Source organism: Ischnura elegans, chromosome 8 (genome assembly GCF_921293095.1).
Source record: "Ischnura elegans chromosome 8, ioIscEleg1.1, whole genome shotgun sequence".
In the NCBI taxonomy this organism is placed as follows: domain Eukaryota; kingdom Metazoa; phylum Arthropoda; class Insecta; order Odonata; family Coenagrionidae; genus Ischnura; species Ischnura elegans.
This window is the reverse complement of record NC_060253.1, coordinates 91875103-91894327: the sequence shown is the minus strand read 5'-3', so window position 1 is coordinate 91894327 and position 19225 is coordinate 91875103. Positions and strand designations below refer to the sequence as shown.

General features: G+C 37.2%; 1 protein-coding gene across 1 annotated transcript; it reads right to left on the bottom strand.

Moving 5' to 3' along the window:
• Positions 1-5482: 5482 nt before the first annotated feature.
• Positions 5483-18819, bottom strand: LOC124163222 (juvenile hormone epoxide hydrolase 1-like). The gene is made up of 7 exons (XM_046539971.1): positions 18376-18819; positions 18015-18258; positions 17703-17877; positions 16337-16474; positions 12536-12738; positions 9780-10050; positions 5483-5923 (listed from the first exon to the last, which is right to left on the bottom strand). Exons 1-7 carry the CDS (start codon positions 18547-18549, stop codon positions 5650-5652), a joined length of 1479 nt encoding a protein of 492 aa, XP_046395927.1. The 5' UTR covers positions 18550-18819; the 3' UTR covers positions 5483-5649.
• Positions 18820-19225: the final 406 nt, after the last annotated feature.

Below are 19225 nucleotides of genomic sequence, written 5' to 3'. Positions count from 1 at the left end.
AGCAGTTATTATCGATCTTATCCAAAATGGGTGCGTAGACTTTCTTATCGATCTCAAACAACAAAAATCGATTTTTTCACCTGGAACGATTTTCGTAATCCTTAGCCTTAATTGTTGCGTTAAATGATGGCATATGGCGCTTCCCACTTCGTTCACGATGCTCGAGGCATTCACGGAATAGTAGGAAAAGAACCCGAGTCAAATACTACGCTACCACCGTCCCTTATCTGTGAACCTAATATCCCTTAGGCAACAGCTATAGCTCTGGCACTTATGTGTAAAGATTAAAACCATTTTGAAGGATAACACACTATTATTTCGATATTTTCAACATAAATCAGTGATAGCGATGAAGGAACTTCATAAAAATAAAGGTTCAGCAAACGATAAACTTAGTGATAATCGCAATGATATTTAAATTAGCTTCCAGACAGATGAACAACGGCCTTCGGTCTTATCTCTTGATAGATAATATTGAGTTTTTTTAACTCTCCCGAATAATGGAGAGGAACAGAGTGGTGAGCATCTGTACACGAATTCTTGATAAAAAAAACACCATCGCCAGAAGCCTTGCAAAATCGATTTTTCCTCTAGAAATGATTTCAGTAATCCTTAATGGTCGCGCTAAATTATGGCAAATGGCGCTTCCCATTTCGTTCACGATGTTCGAGGCATTAAGCATTCACGGAACATCCTCGCACGTTCCATAAATCAGGACGAAACGAACCGAATGTCTGACAGCATAACGAGCTAAGCGGCACGGATGAGCCGATGACCGCTGTTCATCGCGTAATTTTTTTCCGCTTGCGCATATTCCTCTCGAAAAAAGGACTTGTGGCCTTCACCGTTATTTTTTTCAGTGTATTCGTCCTCACAATAATCCCTAATGATGAGTTATTTCAAGTAAAATGGCATGTAAGTGAGGTTCAGGCAGGGGCGATGTGGGGCGATTGGGGGCCCTCGGCTGGGGCCCCCCTTACCCGGGTAAGGGGGCTCTCCCCCAGAAAATTTTAGGAAATTGCATGCCCGAAAACGGATTCAGACGATATTCTGGCTCTTAAAAATCAGATCAAAGGAAAAAGAAATTGGCAATTTCGTAAGAAAAAATACTATGAAAAGGGAAAATTTCATAGTTTATAAAATTTAATAATTTATTATGGTTTTATTTTCTATTATTTAGTGGATTTGTTCATTGAAACTGCGATTAAATCTAAAAAATCTCTAAAATAACCTCCTTAAATAACCCTTTCAGAAAAGAACAAGTTCCCTTTTATCTTCCGACACTTTTATGTTATTTGTTATTTTATATAACCTTCCTACACCGAATATGCATACAATGCGAAGCAACTAATGAAAACGTAAAATTTTATTATAGCAAAAAAACTTTGTTTCAAGTACATAATCGGAGTCTTTTTTTAACTACACCCTTCATATACGCTTCACGGTAGACACAAGCCTTGTTGAAAAGACTGATTATACAGAAGCATTGGGGCCCTCGGCGATTGACGATCAGGTGACGATCAGTCTCCTGATCGTCAGGAGACGACGGATTCCACAAACTACTATGGGGAGGTGGGGGGCGAATGGGCCCTTCCCCTGCCCTATCCCCATCAGAATTATGAAACTAAAGAAAGAAAAAATGAAGTGATGCAGTCTGAATTAACAATAAACTAATCATGGCGGAGGAAAAGTCTGGTTCTCCTTCATAAATATCATTATCCGTCATCATCAGCGAACAATTCTAAGATTGGTTTGATGAAGCTCTCCATACCTCTCCCCTAACCGCTAGCCTTTTCATAGCGAAGTATTTCTTCTCTTTTATGTCCTTCATAATCTGTGCTATGTAACTCATTCTGGGCCCTCCCTTGCCCTTCCACCTGTCAGTGGAGTTGTGAGGGGAGTGGTTCGCTACCCCCGGAATATATAAAAACACAATTACTATCTTTCATAAATGAAAAAAAAATATTGCAAAATCATGAATGTACAAAATATTTCTTTGACAAACGAAGCTTTTTGGATTATTAAAAGTTTTAAAATTAGTTTAAAACCCTAAACTTAGTACCCTACATTTTTCAAGCATTGAGTCAGGGATCGAAAAGGAGATAAGATGAAACTCAATCTTATGCTACTCACATAATGTCATATCCTAATGAACATTCTGAAAGGTCATTATTCTCATTCGAACTATGTCGTTGGCTATCAGTGGCCACCAAAACAGTAAAACAGTTACTTATGCCCCTCATAGTTCTTAGTAGTTAATTATGTTGTTGATCCTGCATTAGTCTGATGTGGTGGAGTGTTTACACAGCATTCCCAAGGTCAAAAATTTGTCATATTTTTGCCTATATTATATGCATTACTGTACATGTACTTACATGGCCATGATTTTTACACTTTTCACTGAAATTGTTATGGTTCTTCATGACACGAATGCATTTTTTCCTGCAACATTACAATGTTGATAGTGTTGGCATGCCTAACTAATGATACATACTTTTGTGCCATTATACATGCATATCTTCCCCTAACAGAGAGGGAACGTTCTGAGGTTTTCTAATTTTTTTTCAGTATTTGTAGCTTCAATCCTAAGTGGGCTACGCACGAGCAGGATGCACCCCATTGGTCATTGAAGGTCGATTTGGTAAAATGTCACGGGGGTTGGAGGATATGGCATTGCATGGATGTGATACTTGGAAGGGAATAGATAACTAGAATGGGCTGTTAATAACTAGTCCCCGTAACACTACTCAAATAATACTAAACTTACCTACTATTCCCCTCAGTGGAAACCTTTTTGCTGGGGTATGAGTTCACAAGACATTTTTGGTCCACACACGTTGAGACACACATAGAAATCGATGTTGTGGAGCCGAGTATAAGCTGCCTCCATGTGCAGTATGTAAACGGAAATATGGAGCTTTTTCCATTGTTTGCTTTTGCTGCTATATAAGTTTGCCATCATCATACCTGCTTTGCTCCTTTATCTATAAATTCTGCCATGTGACCATGAATTTCAAGTTTCCCACTTTTCTAGGTACTATCCTTACTGAGCAATGCAGGGTGGCCGGCTAGTTTCAGATACATATTTATTCTCTCCAAAATATACTTTAAGTTAAGTGGTTATTTTATCAAGTGTGTGACCCCTGAAGTCACCCTCAGAATGTTGCTGCATTGGTGTGGAACTGCCAATTAAACTCATCCCTCATTCATTTTTGACTTGTGTTGAGACATGTTGTGGTCTGAGGAATCAATGATGACTTAACTATGGCCATTGCAAGGAAATTTGGCTGGGGCAGCCATGGGACACCCCAGAACCACCTACCCTCTGGGGATTCTGAGAGATACCCTCACTTCCAAAGAAACTCCTCAGAAATTTTTAATTTTATTTCTTTACATTTTGAATGTTAACCCTTCCGCTGCTGTGAATGTACCTTTTCATCCCCCCTAACATGAGCTTAGTGCTTTCGCTGCATTTAATGGTTAGATTTCTATAGAGTGCAACGCAGTGAAGGATTTTAATTTTACTTTTTACACCTTAAATTGACCCTTTTTCTTATGAAATTTTTGTATATTAATGAGCATTTTGATATGCATTTTGATTTGCCAAAGGTTTCTGGGGGGCACGAAACCTCAGGGGGCAGGCTGGGCACTCCTGGGACTTTCATAGCTATGCCCATAGTTTTAACCAAAATATGATAACTAAGAAAGATTTATAAAACTTCAGAATGGATAAAAAATTTAACTTTATTGATCCACAGACTATTTTTTTTTACACTACCATGGTCTCAACGCTCTGTGTCATCCTCAGGCTAGGAGTACATATATTGTACAATGTATGTACTCCTCGCCTGAGGATGATGCACAGTGTCGAAACCTGGTAGTGTACTAATAAAAATATTCTGCGGACTAACAAAGTTTAATTTTTCATTCAAAATGAGTAAATTCTAGAAAGTATCCCCAGTATCAACTTCAGAAAACGTTTTCTAAGGAATCAGACACATGGAAGTGCTTAGAAAAGGACCAACTAGTCTGCATTTCATTTTACAACAATGTAAAAATGCATGTGTTACCATGAAGGGAAATACATACTTATCACAATACATACATTAATTAACAATGCATGTATTAATACATTGGTATGTAAAAACTTTAGTTCATAGGAAATCATACGATAGGTACTCAGGCCGAAAAAAATAACAGTAAATGCTACTGGAATGGACCAATAGGAATGTTGGAAATTTTAAAGGATTTTTTACTGCTCAATCAACCCTTTGTTGAGCTGCATTTACAGTAATATGTATCATGTAAGAGTGTAACCATTGCAGTTTGAGCTCTTGCTACTAGTTAGAATTACCTATTTTCTTTTAATGACAACAATAGGACCTGCACAGACACTGGTTGTGTAGTTACAGCTAATGAGGAAAATAACCATTATTTTATTAATAAGGTAAAGTGGCGGATCCAGGATATAGACAAGGGGGGGGGGGCAGTTCCAGTAGTTGTGGGGGTCGGAAAAAAATTACCATTCTATGTAGTATAAATTGGATACCCCCATTGAGCTAAGTGGGGGTTAAAATTCCAGTAGTTGTGTGGGTCGGAAAAAAATTACCATTCTATCTACTTTAAATTGGATACCCAAGGGGGGGGGGGGCTATAGCCCCTGAGCCCCCCCCCCATAGATCCATCACCGGGTGGGGGTAAGTGCGGCCTCCCTTAAGAAGATCGTATTTCCATTCTCGAAGCAGGTGGTGGCCGTGCAACATCTTCCACACATTGTAATGAAACCAGAGCCAACTACTTTATAATACTTATCCCTCGAACTCTCAGTCCACATGCTCAGAAAATATACCCTTCACTTCATCTCGTAGTTGTAATTGGTTGTGAGGAGAGGTTACACTGCAGTTCCCGCAGAATCAATGCATCGAATGCGTTAGGTAAGAACTATGTCTTGTTTTCTCTTCTTCATGGATTAGTTTTCCTTGTTTTACTTTCAAGTTTGGAACTCTGGTCATTATATTTAGTTTAGACGGGGGTCGTACTTTCCCCGCCGTAATCATTCATTCTTATTTGCCTGGGCAAGTAAGACCCCGTTGCCTGGGATAAGTGCCACAGGGGGTCACACTTACCCAGGCTATGAGGTTGTAGGATGGATTAAATTTTTAGTTTCTTGCCTTAAACTTTTTTGTATAAATGTTATAAATTATCATGGATTATAAAACTAGGTTGTTTAATTAGTCTCCTCACATCAACTTTTCTTTTGAAGGTTTCTTTGTTAAAGAAAGCTTTCTTAAGTTAGTTTTCATACAATAAATACCTCGCATTGTACTCTTACTGAAACAATTGCATCTTTGTAGGTGTCATAACCCAAGTTCTACCCAGGTCAAATTGAAAATATCCGTACTTCTCTGGTTATCCAGAACAGTGACCTGTACCATGAAATGGAAAAATTACTGGGCAAAAGCAAAATCCAAAAACACCATTATTACTGTTATTAAGTGTTTTTAATCAAAAAATACAAAGAAGCAAAATAGCCTCCAAGCTGCCAACATTCACCATACAAATATTTAAAAAAATAACCACATAAACCAGGCTCATTCACTCAGCTCCACCAGCATGCAAAATGTAGCGCCACGCTTATTTTATCTTGCTCTACGCTTTCTTTGTGTCGGCTCTTTCATTTGACTTTTTTTTCAACTCATCTGCTATTTTCCGTTTTGCATGATCCAACTCCATTGCCTTCACAGAGTCCCAGATCTCATCAGCCATGAGCCTTGGCTCTTCAAATGCAGCAAAGTGACCACCACGAGGCTGATCACTCAATCGCACTAAATTATGGAACTTGTTTCTTATAGCAAATTCAGGAGTGTAAAGTAATTCTTCTGGAAATCTTGAAATGGCGACTGGAACTGTCTTCACTGGTATGCTGCAGGTAAAAGATAACAAAGTAAGATAATAATGACTGTTGGTCAAACATTCAGAAGGTTGTTATCATTCACAACAAAGATTTTTGAAAATATAAAATTCTAAGTTGGAAGGTGAAAAACTAGATAGGATCCAGGATTTTGCGGGCACTTGATTTCTGGTCTCAGATCTTCAGATATTTTCAGATCCAAATGTATTTTCAATTGTTAGCTTAAAAGGAAGTAATTATTCAAATTTCTTCTGGGTAAATACAATCAAAGAAATGCTATTTTGACTGACATACACAATTTAATATTCTAGGTAACTGATTTAAATCTTTTTATAAGCTTTCAATTTATTTCTTAAAAACACTAATATTTTTAAACACTCTAGGATATACACTGTTAGGCTTGCAAGCAGAATTAATACAGTAGACTCTCGTTAATACAAACAACTTTATTCTGAAGTTCTCGTTATTACGAAGCAATTCTTTGGTCCCGACGAAAAGTCCTATCCAATCAATAGTAAAAGACACGTTATTAAGGAATTTTTGTTGTTACAAAATTACAAACCTCAGTCTCGGTGGTTACAAAATCAACTTTATTACGAAGTTACGCGAAAAAGCAACGATATTTAGGTGGATAAACACTACGCTACATTATCATCATTGATCTATGTTTAAGTTCTCTTCTTGTACTGTGCCCAAGAGCATCAATTATGGTTCTTTCTCCAATCTACACGCAACATCATATAATACGCTTTATTCCTGTGGAATTATGGTGACCCACTCATTAACGCTAGTAAATTGAACGTACAGTTAGTCCTCTTACTACGCACATTCTACTAACGAACTTTCAGAGATACGAACATTCGAAAAATTCAAGCGTGCCCGAAATTTTGAATTTGGTGCCTTTAGAGTTAGCGGATGCGATACGACGTGGCATAGAGGAACTCGCACTTTGGGCATAATCTGAACAAAATATCATTTAAACCACTGTGAAGTCTGGAACTATTCAGCGTTTCGCCCATTCTTTCTTCCAGCACACAGCGATTCTTTTGGCTCCGGCTAATTTGATCAGTTCGTCACAATCGTGAGTTAACGCACAATAGGGTAGTTTCCTTCATCAAAGAAAACGAAAGGCATTGATTGCGATTCGTTACCCACCATTAGTATATTCATAAGACACAAAGTATTTGGTTGTTGAAATACCCGTTTAGACGAATGGCAAGGGTCAAATTTTATCCTCATTTGAAAAAGGCCAGATTGGCGCCCATGCGATTCCACTCCGCATGACGTCACAGGGACCTAGTTTCTACACGAGAGGATAGGAGTTATACATCGTCTGAGGTTACCAATGCATGCATGAGGCACAGAGCTCAGGGAAACATGTCTTAATAATCACCTATTAAAACTGGCTAAGTTCGGAAAGTTTTCTTCGTTTGATAAGGTATTAATAAACCTTTTTTAAGCCAAGCGCTACCATCCAGCAAGGTACTCAGCTATCCGCTAGCATCCTGCGACGTATCAGCGCTAAGCCTCGCCTCAAGGTCACCTCACTGGGCGGGAGGGGGAACCAGAAATACGACGTACGGAGATATTTCCCGGCATTCATACTTAAGCGTCGCGTTTTCGCTCGCTTGAAAATTTTCACTTTTCATTTAATCGCGAAAAATAGATGTTGTCATTTAAAAATCTAAAAGCGTGAAATATGTACTCCAGGAGTAATAATCTTTCGATTAAAGCAATAAAAAAATAATAGGAAACCACCCTATTGTAATGCAGTGTTGCATTCTGCAGGATAACCAGTCTCCTAATGCCTTTTGTAGCAATTTGCTTGTTTTTATACATTTGCACCTAATTTAATTGCGTACATTACACACTTGAGTCTGAAGCTATTTTGCAGTGCCACTATAATTACAAGAGACTGAAGAGACAAGAAATTTTGACAAATTATGTTCTTTTTTCTTTCGATGATTCCTAAAAGAAGTGTTCCAAGAAGAAATGTTCATACGGACTTCGTCATTACGAAACTCCGGTTTTTCGGTCCCGAGAACTTTGTAATAATGAGAGTCTACTGCAAAAGGTTTCAATCTTTAGATGAGCTATCAACTGAATTCAAACCTTCGTCTCACACTTTCCCCTGATTTTTGTCACTTTCTCATCGTATACTGACATCTGTTTCACTTGCAGATATGCCTCAGTAGTGGTAAGGTGGATTTTACACTTCCTCGCGATAGTTTCACACCACAGTGCATACACATGTGATATTTTGAATTCTCATCTCAATGAAAAATGTTTCCACTCAGTGAAAGACTTTTTCTTGGTACAACATTAAATTAAATTGTAACAGCGCAATCTGCAACACAATTGACATTTTTTAGAACAGGGATATCCAATTTACTAGGCTACAAGGGCCACATTCCAAGTTCTGAATCGCCCTGCGGGCCGGATAGCAAATTTGCAGATGACTGAAGTATTCGATACCAACGTCTAGTAAGTATTCAGTGGTGTATTTCTTATTTACGAACAGTAGAAGGCGACTTTGACGTGCAGTACAGTGCTGCAATTCTCCTAGCGGCTTCTCACAGAGTTAAACGAGCGAGAATCACGCGCTACTTGAAACGAGTGCACGGGCCGAATGAAAGCCCTCTGAGTGCTGGATCTGGCCCACGGGCTGTATTTTGGAGACCCCTGGTTTAGAACAATGACCCCTCAACAAAAGAAAAGGGTGGGCAGCAGAAGTGCACAAAGGAGAGGTGGAGGGGAAGTACAGTGGAACCCGTTCTATCGTTCCTGCTTTGATTGTTTTCCTGCATTCATCGTTCACCATTCCTGGTTCCAAATAAAGTTCCATAAAGACAATGTTATTTTTTCCTGCATCTATTGTACCCCGAAGTATCGTTTTCCCACATTGATTGTTTGAAGATCACGGTCCCACCGTATAATTTCCTCACTTCCATTGTTTGGCGAAAATGAGACTAAGTGTTTACAATGTGTTATATGTGGCTAATGATGACAGACACATAGTTTGAATATTCCCCAGGAGATAAAACTACCATAGGGAGAAGCTGAGTGCCGTGGGATAGTAACATAAGCGAATTTCCCAAGATCCGCTATCCCTTCCATTCAGCACTTGCCTCCCCCCCTCTGATGCTTTCCTCTTCTCCGAAATAAAAAAAAAGGTCTCAGCTTGTGCAGGGATCGTATTACGAAGAACTTTGCTTCAAAAGAAAATATCAAGGTAACTCCCCAAAATACTGATCATCCATTCCAGGAATACAAGAAAGCATATGCTAACCGTTGAGAAAACAAGTACCATTCTGCAGAAAATTTTCATTGGTTTGTGTTGGCTGAACATGACCCTTCATAAGCATTATATTTTATGCCTTTACTCAACTCTGTATCAATTAATGCTTGAGCAAATGTAATAAAACTAATTCCTCATTTGGTACTATTCAGCTCCCTTGGTGACAGAAGGTACTCACAGGGCCGGTTCTGGACATTTTTCTTGTGTAAGCAAATGATATTCCCCCTCTCAAAAATAACCTGAGAGGTAGTAGGGATTCTCTCTGGATACATTTTAAAATAATAACAAATACTTATGGAATAATGGTGGGGACTTAAATATCAGCATGAACTTTAAATGTACTTGCTCTTATATATTGAATGTGATATTTTTAAAGCTTAAAAACGAATTACATATAAACATATTGGGCTGAGCGCTTAGGCACTCCCTTTGGCTTGATGCACTATTGGGCTATGTTCTTTGCTTACTGCTTAAACCAGCCCTGGGTACACAAAAAATTGTTCACTGGAAAAGATCATCATCAATCATTCTACAGTATCTATTGTCAAGGCAGATGAAATTGAAACTTACTTATCAATACGTGATGACATGCGAGCTGACCCAAGATTTTCTGAGTACAACCTGACCGATGTTGTGATACAGCCTGTAATGTAGTAAATCATTACATTGTCAAGAAGAGCTGTCAGGGAGATCAGATTACTCCCACCACTCCCTTGCAAAGGCCTATCACTCAGATTCAGCCCACCATCAGGAGCAGTCATCCAGCTCTCTTTAGTCCACGTGGAAAATTTCTCCAAAATATAAGCGGCTAATCCTGCTGGGGAATCTCGGAGTGCAATGCCTGAGGGTACAATAAAATTTTTGACATTAGGGAATTTTGGCATACTCTGAGACTATAACAGGATGTCCAGCCAATCATAGCAGAAAAATTCAAGCATAATTTCAAATTTTCCAAGGAAATTCGACAAAACTCCCGATTAATCATATGTAATTACTGCAAAAGATGAGAATTTTAAAACACCCAAAATTACTACAATACTTTTAAACAATATTATATTTATGTAATTACAAGGACAAGGAATTGGTTCGTTGACACACATGGCATTTAAAATTCAAATTTATGCAATGCAAGTTATGAAGCTGCTTCGACTTCATAAGTAAATGCTGATGTCACTTTGCATTCTATTCTTAATGCTTTCGAATCTTACTTGAGTCACGAGTGCTAGATATCTCCATTTTGTTGCCTTGGTTGCACAATAGGGTGGTTTCCTTTTCTTTATTTACTGCCTTAATCGAAAGATTATTACTCCTGGAGTACGCATTTCACACATCTATTTTTTGCGACTAAATGATATAACAAAACACCCCTGTTGAAAGAGGCACCATTACAGAAGATAAGCATATTTAATATAGAAAGATATTTACAAAAAATTTAATCTATTTAATATGAATTCAGGATTTTTAAAATCAAATTCCACCATGTTTAAGATTTACTTATTTCAAGGTATGCTAATTCTGTAAAATCTCTACACAACAAACCTCCATACATTGTCCCATTATCCATTGGCCTCGTCTTAGGCCCGTCCAATGGATAATGCATGCAAAAAAACTAGTGATAGGTTGATACCAAAATTTTAGCCATTCTGATCCAGATTCTGTTATTTACATTTCGGTTGCAACTCTACCAACACCGATTCTATTGTTTCTGATGCCATAGGCTCCAAGGAAAATATCACTTAATACGAGGCAACAAGACAACCACGTAAAATATCATCACTCAGTGAAAGAATCAGTTAACAAAAGCATCATTCATATCATCAATATGTAATTAAAATATAAATGCCAAATTTCAGAACTGAAATTATGTATCTTTATTTTCATTACAGCATGGAAGAAATGGTCATTACTCTGATTCGAATGTGTTTTGTTTTTACGTGTACATGGCACGAAAATTCAAATGACTGTTAGAAGGATGGTTGTACATAAATTTGTGGTTTAAGTACTACAGGAATCCGAACTGATTTTTCAACTTGGTAAATACTCATTTTTGATTTGGATTCTTCTGAAAAAAAAAAAAACTCCCATGACAAACTTCTCCAAATACAAAACCTCCCGACAACAAAGTCTGTGCTTGGACCCCTAACATAGAAAAAGCCCCTCGAGAACAAATTATTGAGAAAAAACATGGTATTTTGCATTCACAGGTAATTTTTTCCATCAGTATATATATGTAATAACACTCCTCACACAACTCAAACAAAAACTCAGGTACCTTGTTTTTTCAGCAGACACTAGCATAGGGAGTCTGTAGATCCCAGTTAAACTTTATGCAAGCAAGGCTCACTGGGGATCTTGCTCACTTGCTGAGTAGGAAGCCCAGCGAAACAAAATTTTACATATAGTTTGATTTCTCCTCATCTCTAGTTCCCCTTCATTCCCTTAAAGGCTGCCTCTTTGAATAAATTGCAATTTTTGGGGCAAAAACACAAACCCATTGGCAAAATATAGACCTTAGCTATCAAAGTACCCATAAATACTACTAGGCAAGATGACACAGGGTAATTCCACGAAAATTCAACATAGAAAAGTGACATTTTCAACCCGACATGTCAGATTTCTTTCAAATTTGGTGCATTCAATGATCCTGGTAAGAGATGGAAAAATACCAATTTGCAGAGGTAAATGACAATTTTGACAAAAGTTACAGGTCCGAAAAAGTTGGAAATTTGTCAAAATTTGGCTTGTTTTTCAATAGTTAAATGACTATAATTCTGGTTCTATTGAGGTCATCGACCTTGCATATTTCAAAATACCCCCCTTCAATTTTTAAAAAAAATATATGTTATTGCAAATACATTTTAACTATATGCATGCAAAGTATCAAGATGGCACACTTTAAGCATCATGCCCAAAAAGTTCTTTGTCTACAGCACTCGCAACCAAAATGCAAGAAGTACCACTTAAATATGAAATGAAATTATGTAATAGAAGTGGAAGCATGCATCAAGCTTCTATGGAATTGAATAGCACTACTGCTATGTTGTCCCTTGTTTCCACCACTCAAGGACAAGTTTCTTCATGCAGAAAGTGAATGGCCTCCTTCTGCATGGTACCTTTACCAGAATACATTCGCAAATTTATCTCATCAAGATAATTCTTTGAATACAAAGAGAGCACAGTGGAATTGGGGCCACTCAACAAATGTTCTTTGATAAGATTGGGAACACTAAAGTAGATATAAATTATAAACCCATACCATTATTGCCACCCAACACGCTTTGAACAATTTTATAATTGCATGGGTCACAATTAAAATGGAAACTCACCCACTGTATCTGGTTTAGTAGCCTGGATGTGCATGTATCCTGACTCCCTCATTACTTTAGAGAATGTCTTCGAAAGAGGATAAAGATGAGAGACACTGACTTCATCAGCAAACAGAGTTGGCCATGTAAATGCTCCAAGGACCAGTTTGAACATGGTCATGGGACCAAATGCAAAACACACATTGGAATGGAAGCCAAGAACACTGAAAATAAAAATTCAATTTTTTGTGACTTTATTTAAACATTTCACAAGAAATGTACCATCAGCATCTCAATACAGTAAAACCTCTTTACATCGTAATGGAGGGGACCAAAATTTGGGCAATTTGATGTATGGAGGTTCACTATAGAGAGGTTTTAGTGGTAGGCACCATTTTTTCATATCCTTGCGAAATGAAAGGTGCTACTGTCTTTTAAGCCATTATATTAATATATTTAAATATATAGGTATGCATAAGTGAACATATATTTACATTTTAATGGTTACACAAAGGTAAAAGTAAATTGTTCAAGAGGCCTTTTTAGAAAATAAATTAGTTAATGGGTTTGCTTAAAAATTTTTTCAAACTCTTTCGAAATAATGTTTTCAATTCCACGAGCACTTTTTAATGCCATTTTCACTGTAAATAAATCACTAGCTGTTTTCCTTAATGCCTTTTGACCTAAGAAATAATTCCCTGGTTTAAGGGTTGTAATTTACTAATAGTGTTCGGAGGAAAGAACAATAGTTTTATATATCTAAACATAATTTCTTCATCCTCGTATTTAACTGCCTGAGTTTTTTTATTTGTGCAGCCTAGCCAGTTTCTTCTGTTTTTCCTCGGTTGTTTAAAATAGATGTGAGGGTGAATGATGGTATTCCAAAGGTCGCTGCCTTCTGCCTGTCCTCGTTGATGGCTACGAAAATTGCTAATTATGTATGTGGTAAAGTCAAGCAGTCGCCTTCTTTTATTTCTCGAATCCATCATCAGCCTATGATTAATTAAGTAATTTTGATATTTTTTCATATTTATGGGAAATAATTGAAAATACTCCTTATTATATCTTTTAGAATTGATTTATCATTCTTATAACATGTGACTTGTTAAAGATTAAAAAAATAAAAATAAACACGTGACTACCGCAAAAAAATAGACAAAAAATTGAGCGTAATTTTGAAAATTTTGTTGAATTCCCTCTCTTCAAAATACAATGCACGTAGCGTACCGAAGAAAAACTCTGTCGAGGGCACACAGAAACGCTAGGTCTGCGAAAGGACGTGATTTCCCGGTGAGAATGCTGGGCGAACCACTTCAGAATGCGGCGGCGACGGTAAAAATTTCATTGCCCTACCGCGTATCAGCTATTTAGCTGCCACCTTCACCTAAAACTGCCGCGCATGGATTGATGTTCGTTCAGTATTGCTAGAAATTGACGTCCCGGACTCCCGGTGGAATAGTCAGATTTCGCGGCATAAATACGCAGGCAATACATATGACTGTCGCTAAGCGCAATAAATTTTAAACTACGATCGTTCACGAAAGCATCGAAAAAATTACCAAGGCGGTAGTAAGAAAGTGCTACACCGGGAAATATGGGAATAAAATAATTGCGAAACTGTATTTGATTTATTTCAAGTCGCTGAAAATTCTCGAAATATTTTAATTTTAGAAGCGGAAGTAGCAATGCGGTCGAGTAATTCAGTCTCCATGGATGGGAGTGAAGTTAGTTGAAATATTTCCGTCAGCTAGTGATTATAGGCTGCGCTGGTCGCCTCTTTTATTAACTGAACATAGTATGTAGGCACTTACAAGAAAATAAAGCCATCAGTAAAAGAAAGCGAGTGTTATCGCGCGATTTTGACCGTGATTCGAGAGAAAACGATGTGTTCTGTCTTCATTTACCGTCACTTAATATTATTAGGATAGTTGGATTCCCTAACTAATGGTTAACGTGAAAATTATTTAAGGTGTAAAAGAAAAAAATAAGCGTGAAATATTTATCGCTGAAAATGTCATTCCATGTAGGTAATCGCGGCTGCATTAATGGTCTCTAGTTGTCTCGGTACGATTTGCGGAGGTAGTTAGGCCGCCTCGGGGCTGTCTTGTTGGTACGATGTATGGAGGTTTTTCGAGATAAAGAGGTTCACTATATAGAGGTTTTCCTATAAATTTACATGTAAATCTGACGGGACCAGAGGGTTGGTACGAAGTATGGAGGTTTACGATGTAAAGAGGTTCACTACATAGAGGTTTTACTGTACTAGGCAATTCCAAAAGGCATAGAAGGACAAGTACTGCAAATAGTAAAAATACTATTACAATCATGTTGGATATTCCTTCACAAAAACATTTTCATCAAATAATTACTTGGCAATAAATGCTAACCAAATTGAAACTGAAACAATATGCCTAGACAACTCTATTTGTTGTGCAAAATGCGAAGAGTCATACATTCAATCTTCTCTTTTTTCACAAATGAAGGAGGTATTTAACAAAGATATTTAGATCAAAAATCATGTTCTTGTGCATAGCATCAAAATTACTATGACAATGGACTAAATATTTTGCATGGATTAATACCACACCAAAATCTACTAAGTCGAATCTCATTAATATGAACAACCTTATTGCGAAGTTCTCATTTTGACAAACTAAATTATTGGTCCCGACGAAAAGGCCAATCCAATATATAGTAAAAGAAATGTTTTTACAAAAGTAAAAGCCTCATTTCCGGTCCTGGTGGTTTCAAAAAGAACTTTATCATTTAGTTCCACAGATAAGAAACAGCAGTTAGGTGGATATGCCATAATCTAAAACGCTATGTCATAATCATTGCACTACGCTCAAGTTCTCTTAGAGCACTGAGCCCAAGAGTGTCAATTATTTTACCTTTTGGTCACAAAATATTTTAGAGAACACCATTAAATATCGTTTAGATGATAAGAAACAATTGCCATTTCAGATCCATCTTTCATCAATTTGATTTCTATCAAGCTATCTCTGGAAGATGTATTTGTTCTAAAATTTAATTACATTTACATATATGTTATTTGATTTGTTACACATGAAATATTAAGATTGAAGAAGTACTAGAACAAATTAATGCACTGGCATTCTTCCACTGATAACATCAAATGTGACACACGACTACGCGTAAAAACTTTAAAATTAGAGCAAGAAAGTATCTCAGGACGGGGGCGACGTCAAATGAGTAGATTTTAGACACGAAAGATCAAAAGGAAGGAGATTGGGGGGATGAATTTTAGGGAAATCAAACATACCTCTGAATTGCATGCAAAATAACACATATATTCACGAAAGGCATGAACAAAGAAATAAACATTTGTTTCATATGTGAGGTTTTACGGTAAAGGAGCATGAAATCCTTTTCAATTGGGTCCGATATATGTTTCCCAGATTCAATTACATACTAATTTGGACGCAAGAAAATGAAGCCTAATGATCTTATTTACTCACAAGCAACACCACAGATGACGTGTTACCTTAAGAGAAACAACACTCAGTCTATGAATGATAATTTTTAATGGCTTTGATCATCATTCTTGAACATAAAAGTCAGTTTTTCAGGATATTGCAAGCATATTTAGTTTTGAGTCCCAATAGTATGCATATTTTTAAATAAAAAACTTAAATTTCCAAATATTTGAAATTGAGTGAAAAGTAGATCTAAGATTTATACTTGGGACTGAATATTAAAATTAAGGTCAATCATCTAAATACTGGACACAATAATATTAAAATAAAAATACCAACAATTAGGTACTTTAAAATTATCAGCTGAACACGTTAGTGGTCTTACTTTTCAGGGAAAAACAAGGCCATATCAGATCCAATGGCACTACCCCAATCGCCACCATGAACATAAAACTTAGGAAAGCCAATCTTTTCCATAAGCTTCTTCATTATGAGTCCAATCTGAGCGGTATCCATTCCTGGCCTGAAATCAAATGAAAAATTGCTTTGATTAATGGTCTACATTATTCAGTACTTGACAAATATAACAAAAAGCATGCATGAATTTAAGTATTCAGGGACTAGCCATGGTGATAACTTTACAGAGTCACCTGCAATTCACAAATTGTGCGAAAAATCTACAGAGAAAAAAATCTTTCACCTTGATGGGGATTCAAATCCAGATCTCCCAATTTCCGGTTGAGTGCTTAAACATTGTTCTCCTCTGTCAAAATTTGAGGACTATTTGCGGATAAGGTGGTATGGACTCCTGAGCATGTGATGCGACAAGCAGTTCAATTAAATGTGGCTTAAATTAAGGAACTGAACCCTTAAAATTTTTAGCAGCCAATGTATAGGCCACCCAATCAGGTCTTGGTATTTTTTTGAATTCAATTTTGAAAAATAAAACTCGGAGGCAGTTTGAAGGCCTTTGATCAGATTCAAAGACCCTGTAATTTATATAGATTTCATATTAAATCTAAAATTGTTTGAATATAGGTCCACCGAATTAGTTTCACCAAACTGCAAGAATGAAAGCAAGACAGCTACAGCCAATGCACACCACAAGTGGGAGCTCCTCATCCAACCAGGAATGGAGTCTTAAAGGAGATATGGGACTGGATTGCAATGAATACCAACATATGTAGAGCATACTATTATGAACCATGGCTGAAATGGGGCTGGGTAGCTAGTTTGAGTGGTTGCAAGGTAATATCCTTTCTTATAACCTAAAGGATAAGGGTCCGATTCCTGCCTAGGAGGGTTTTTCACCACCCCGAGCATGGGTGTGTGTCCACCAAATTTGTGAAATGTAAGAGAGAACTAAATATAGTTAATTCTACAGGCAAGATGCAGGGAAAAAGAGTAGAGATACATACAGGGAACAACTGCATCCAGAGTAATATTTCACGACAGTTTCTAAATCAAGGACTACCTGAAGTTCCACAGGCAAGGAACAATATTTATTTTCCAGAATGTCTTGTCAAAATTGAGGCACAAAATAAGTTTTGGCCAGAAAAAAATTGAAATTTAAATCACCATAATTTCCCATGGTTATTCTAAGAATTAACTGTTTAGAGGAAAGTGAGGTTGAGAAAAGAGATTTAATTAAAAAATGTATTTCCTTCTCATAGGTTTCAACGTTTGTCTCAATTAATGCACTGTAAATAATTACAAAATTATATGTAATTGCATCACACAGTAATACCAACCTGTGAGCTCCTTCAGAGAATCCGTACCCAGGTAGAGATGGTATTATAAGTTCGAAAACAAAATCACTGCGTTGATAGGGTGTGGTGAGCATGGGAATTATTTCATACATTTCTCGAACAGATCCAGGCCACCCATGAAGCATGAGTAACGGTAGGACTTTTACGGTTTTCGCCTCTATAAGAAAAGCAGGATTCATTTCTTACGATCATTCTTACATCTACATATACTTACGCCAAATGCATCACCGGTAATTTGCAGCATATTCTTTACAAAACGTTTTCCGAAAACGTGAATAATGAAAGAAATCCTACCTTCTGCGGTTAATTTTGGTTTGACGTGAATGAAGTGGATGCTCAATCCTGATATAACAGTCTTGAAGTGCGGCACAGAGTTTAAAAACTTTTCTTGTCTTTTCCAATCATACTTGTTTCTCCAAAATTCGATAACTTTACGCAAAGTGGCAGTATTAAAGCCATACTCGAAGTTAATATCATATAACGGAGGAGTTAAAGTTTCCAGTGCAACTTCAAGGCGTGCATTTAGGTTTTCAATCACCTGTGGAGATATTGCATATATCATATCACACGTTCTATCACCACAAAGAATAAAGGTAAAACTAGAAGATTCAATAAAAGAATTACAAATACGCATTCATCAGCGAAAAATACTAACCTTTGGTGGTACAGTGATTGAAAATGGGGTAATTTTAGAGTCATCGGCTACATTGGAACCTTTTCCCCACCACTTCTCTTCCAACGTAGGAACTGGTGGAGTACTGGTTAGTTTATTATACAAAAATGCTAGGCCAATGCCTAGCAGCAATATTACAGTTGTGACTTTCCCCATGGCTAAAGGCAAACGTGCTTCAATGCCAGAGGAGAGTTAAGTAAAGACAACCGCAAAGAATAGCTCCCTTGTCGCTGGGCAAGGCAATGGGCAAGATCGGCAAGATACAGGGATACAGGTGCAGAGTCCACCGAACAAAGATTACCACCCTCTCCACCGAATTTTCCCAAGGACAACTCGACTGGAAAGAGGCGATGATCACATTTCTTCACACTGTTAGTCAAAACTGCTGAAAATTCTTTCAAAAATAAATTGCGATACTATCAAATATTTATTACTTCTCTTCATCAGTTAAACAAAAAACACAGCGCGAAAATACATGTGACAGCTTGTCAACAAATATGACGTCATCAGCCACAGGCTACGCCCCACGGTCAAGGTCAAACTCCACGTTGGTTTGGATTATTTAGCCGATTACGCAAGTTATGCAATACTTTACTTCCAGAAATGTTCGTTATCTTTGATACCATACTTTGGGCCAATTGTTGATAAGATTTTATGAAGTGTGCTACATATCTTTTAGTAGAAACTGGCTGAGATAACGATGGTGCCTATCATTTTGGGCGTTTAGGAAAAGTAAACAAAAATCAACGTAGACAACGAGCCTGCCGGAAAAATAAATAGAAATTCTCAATGTACTAGCGATAGTATTTTTCATTGCATAGGTAGCTTGAGA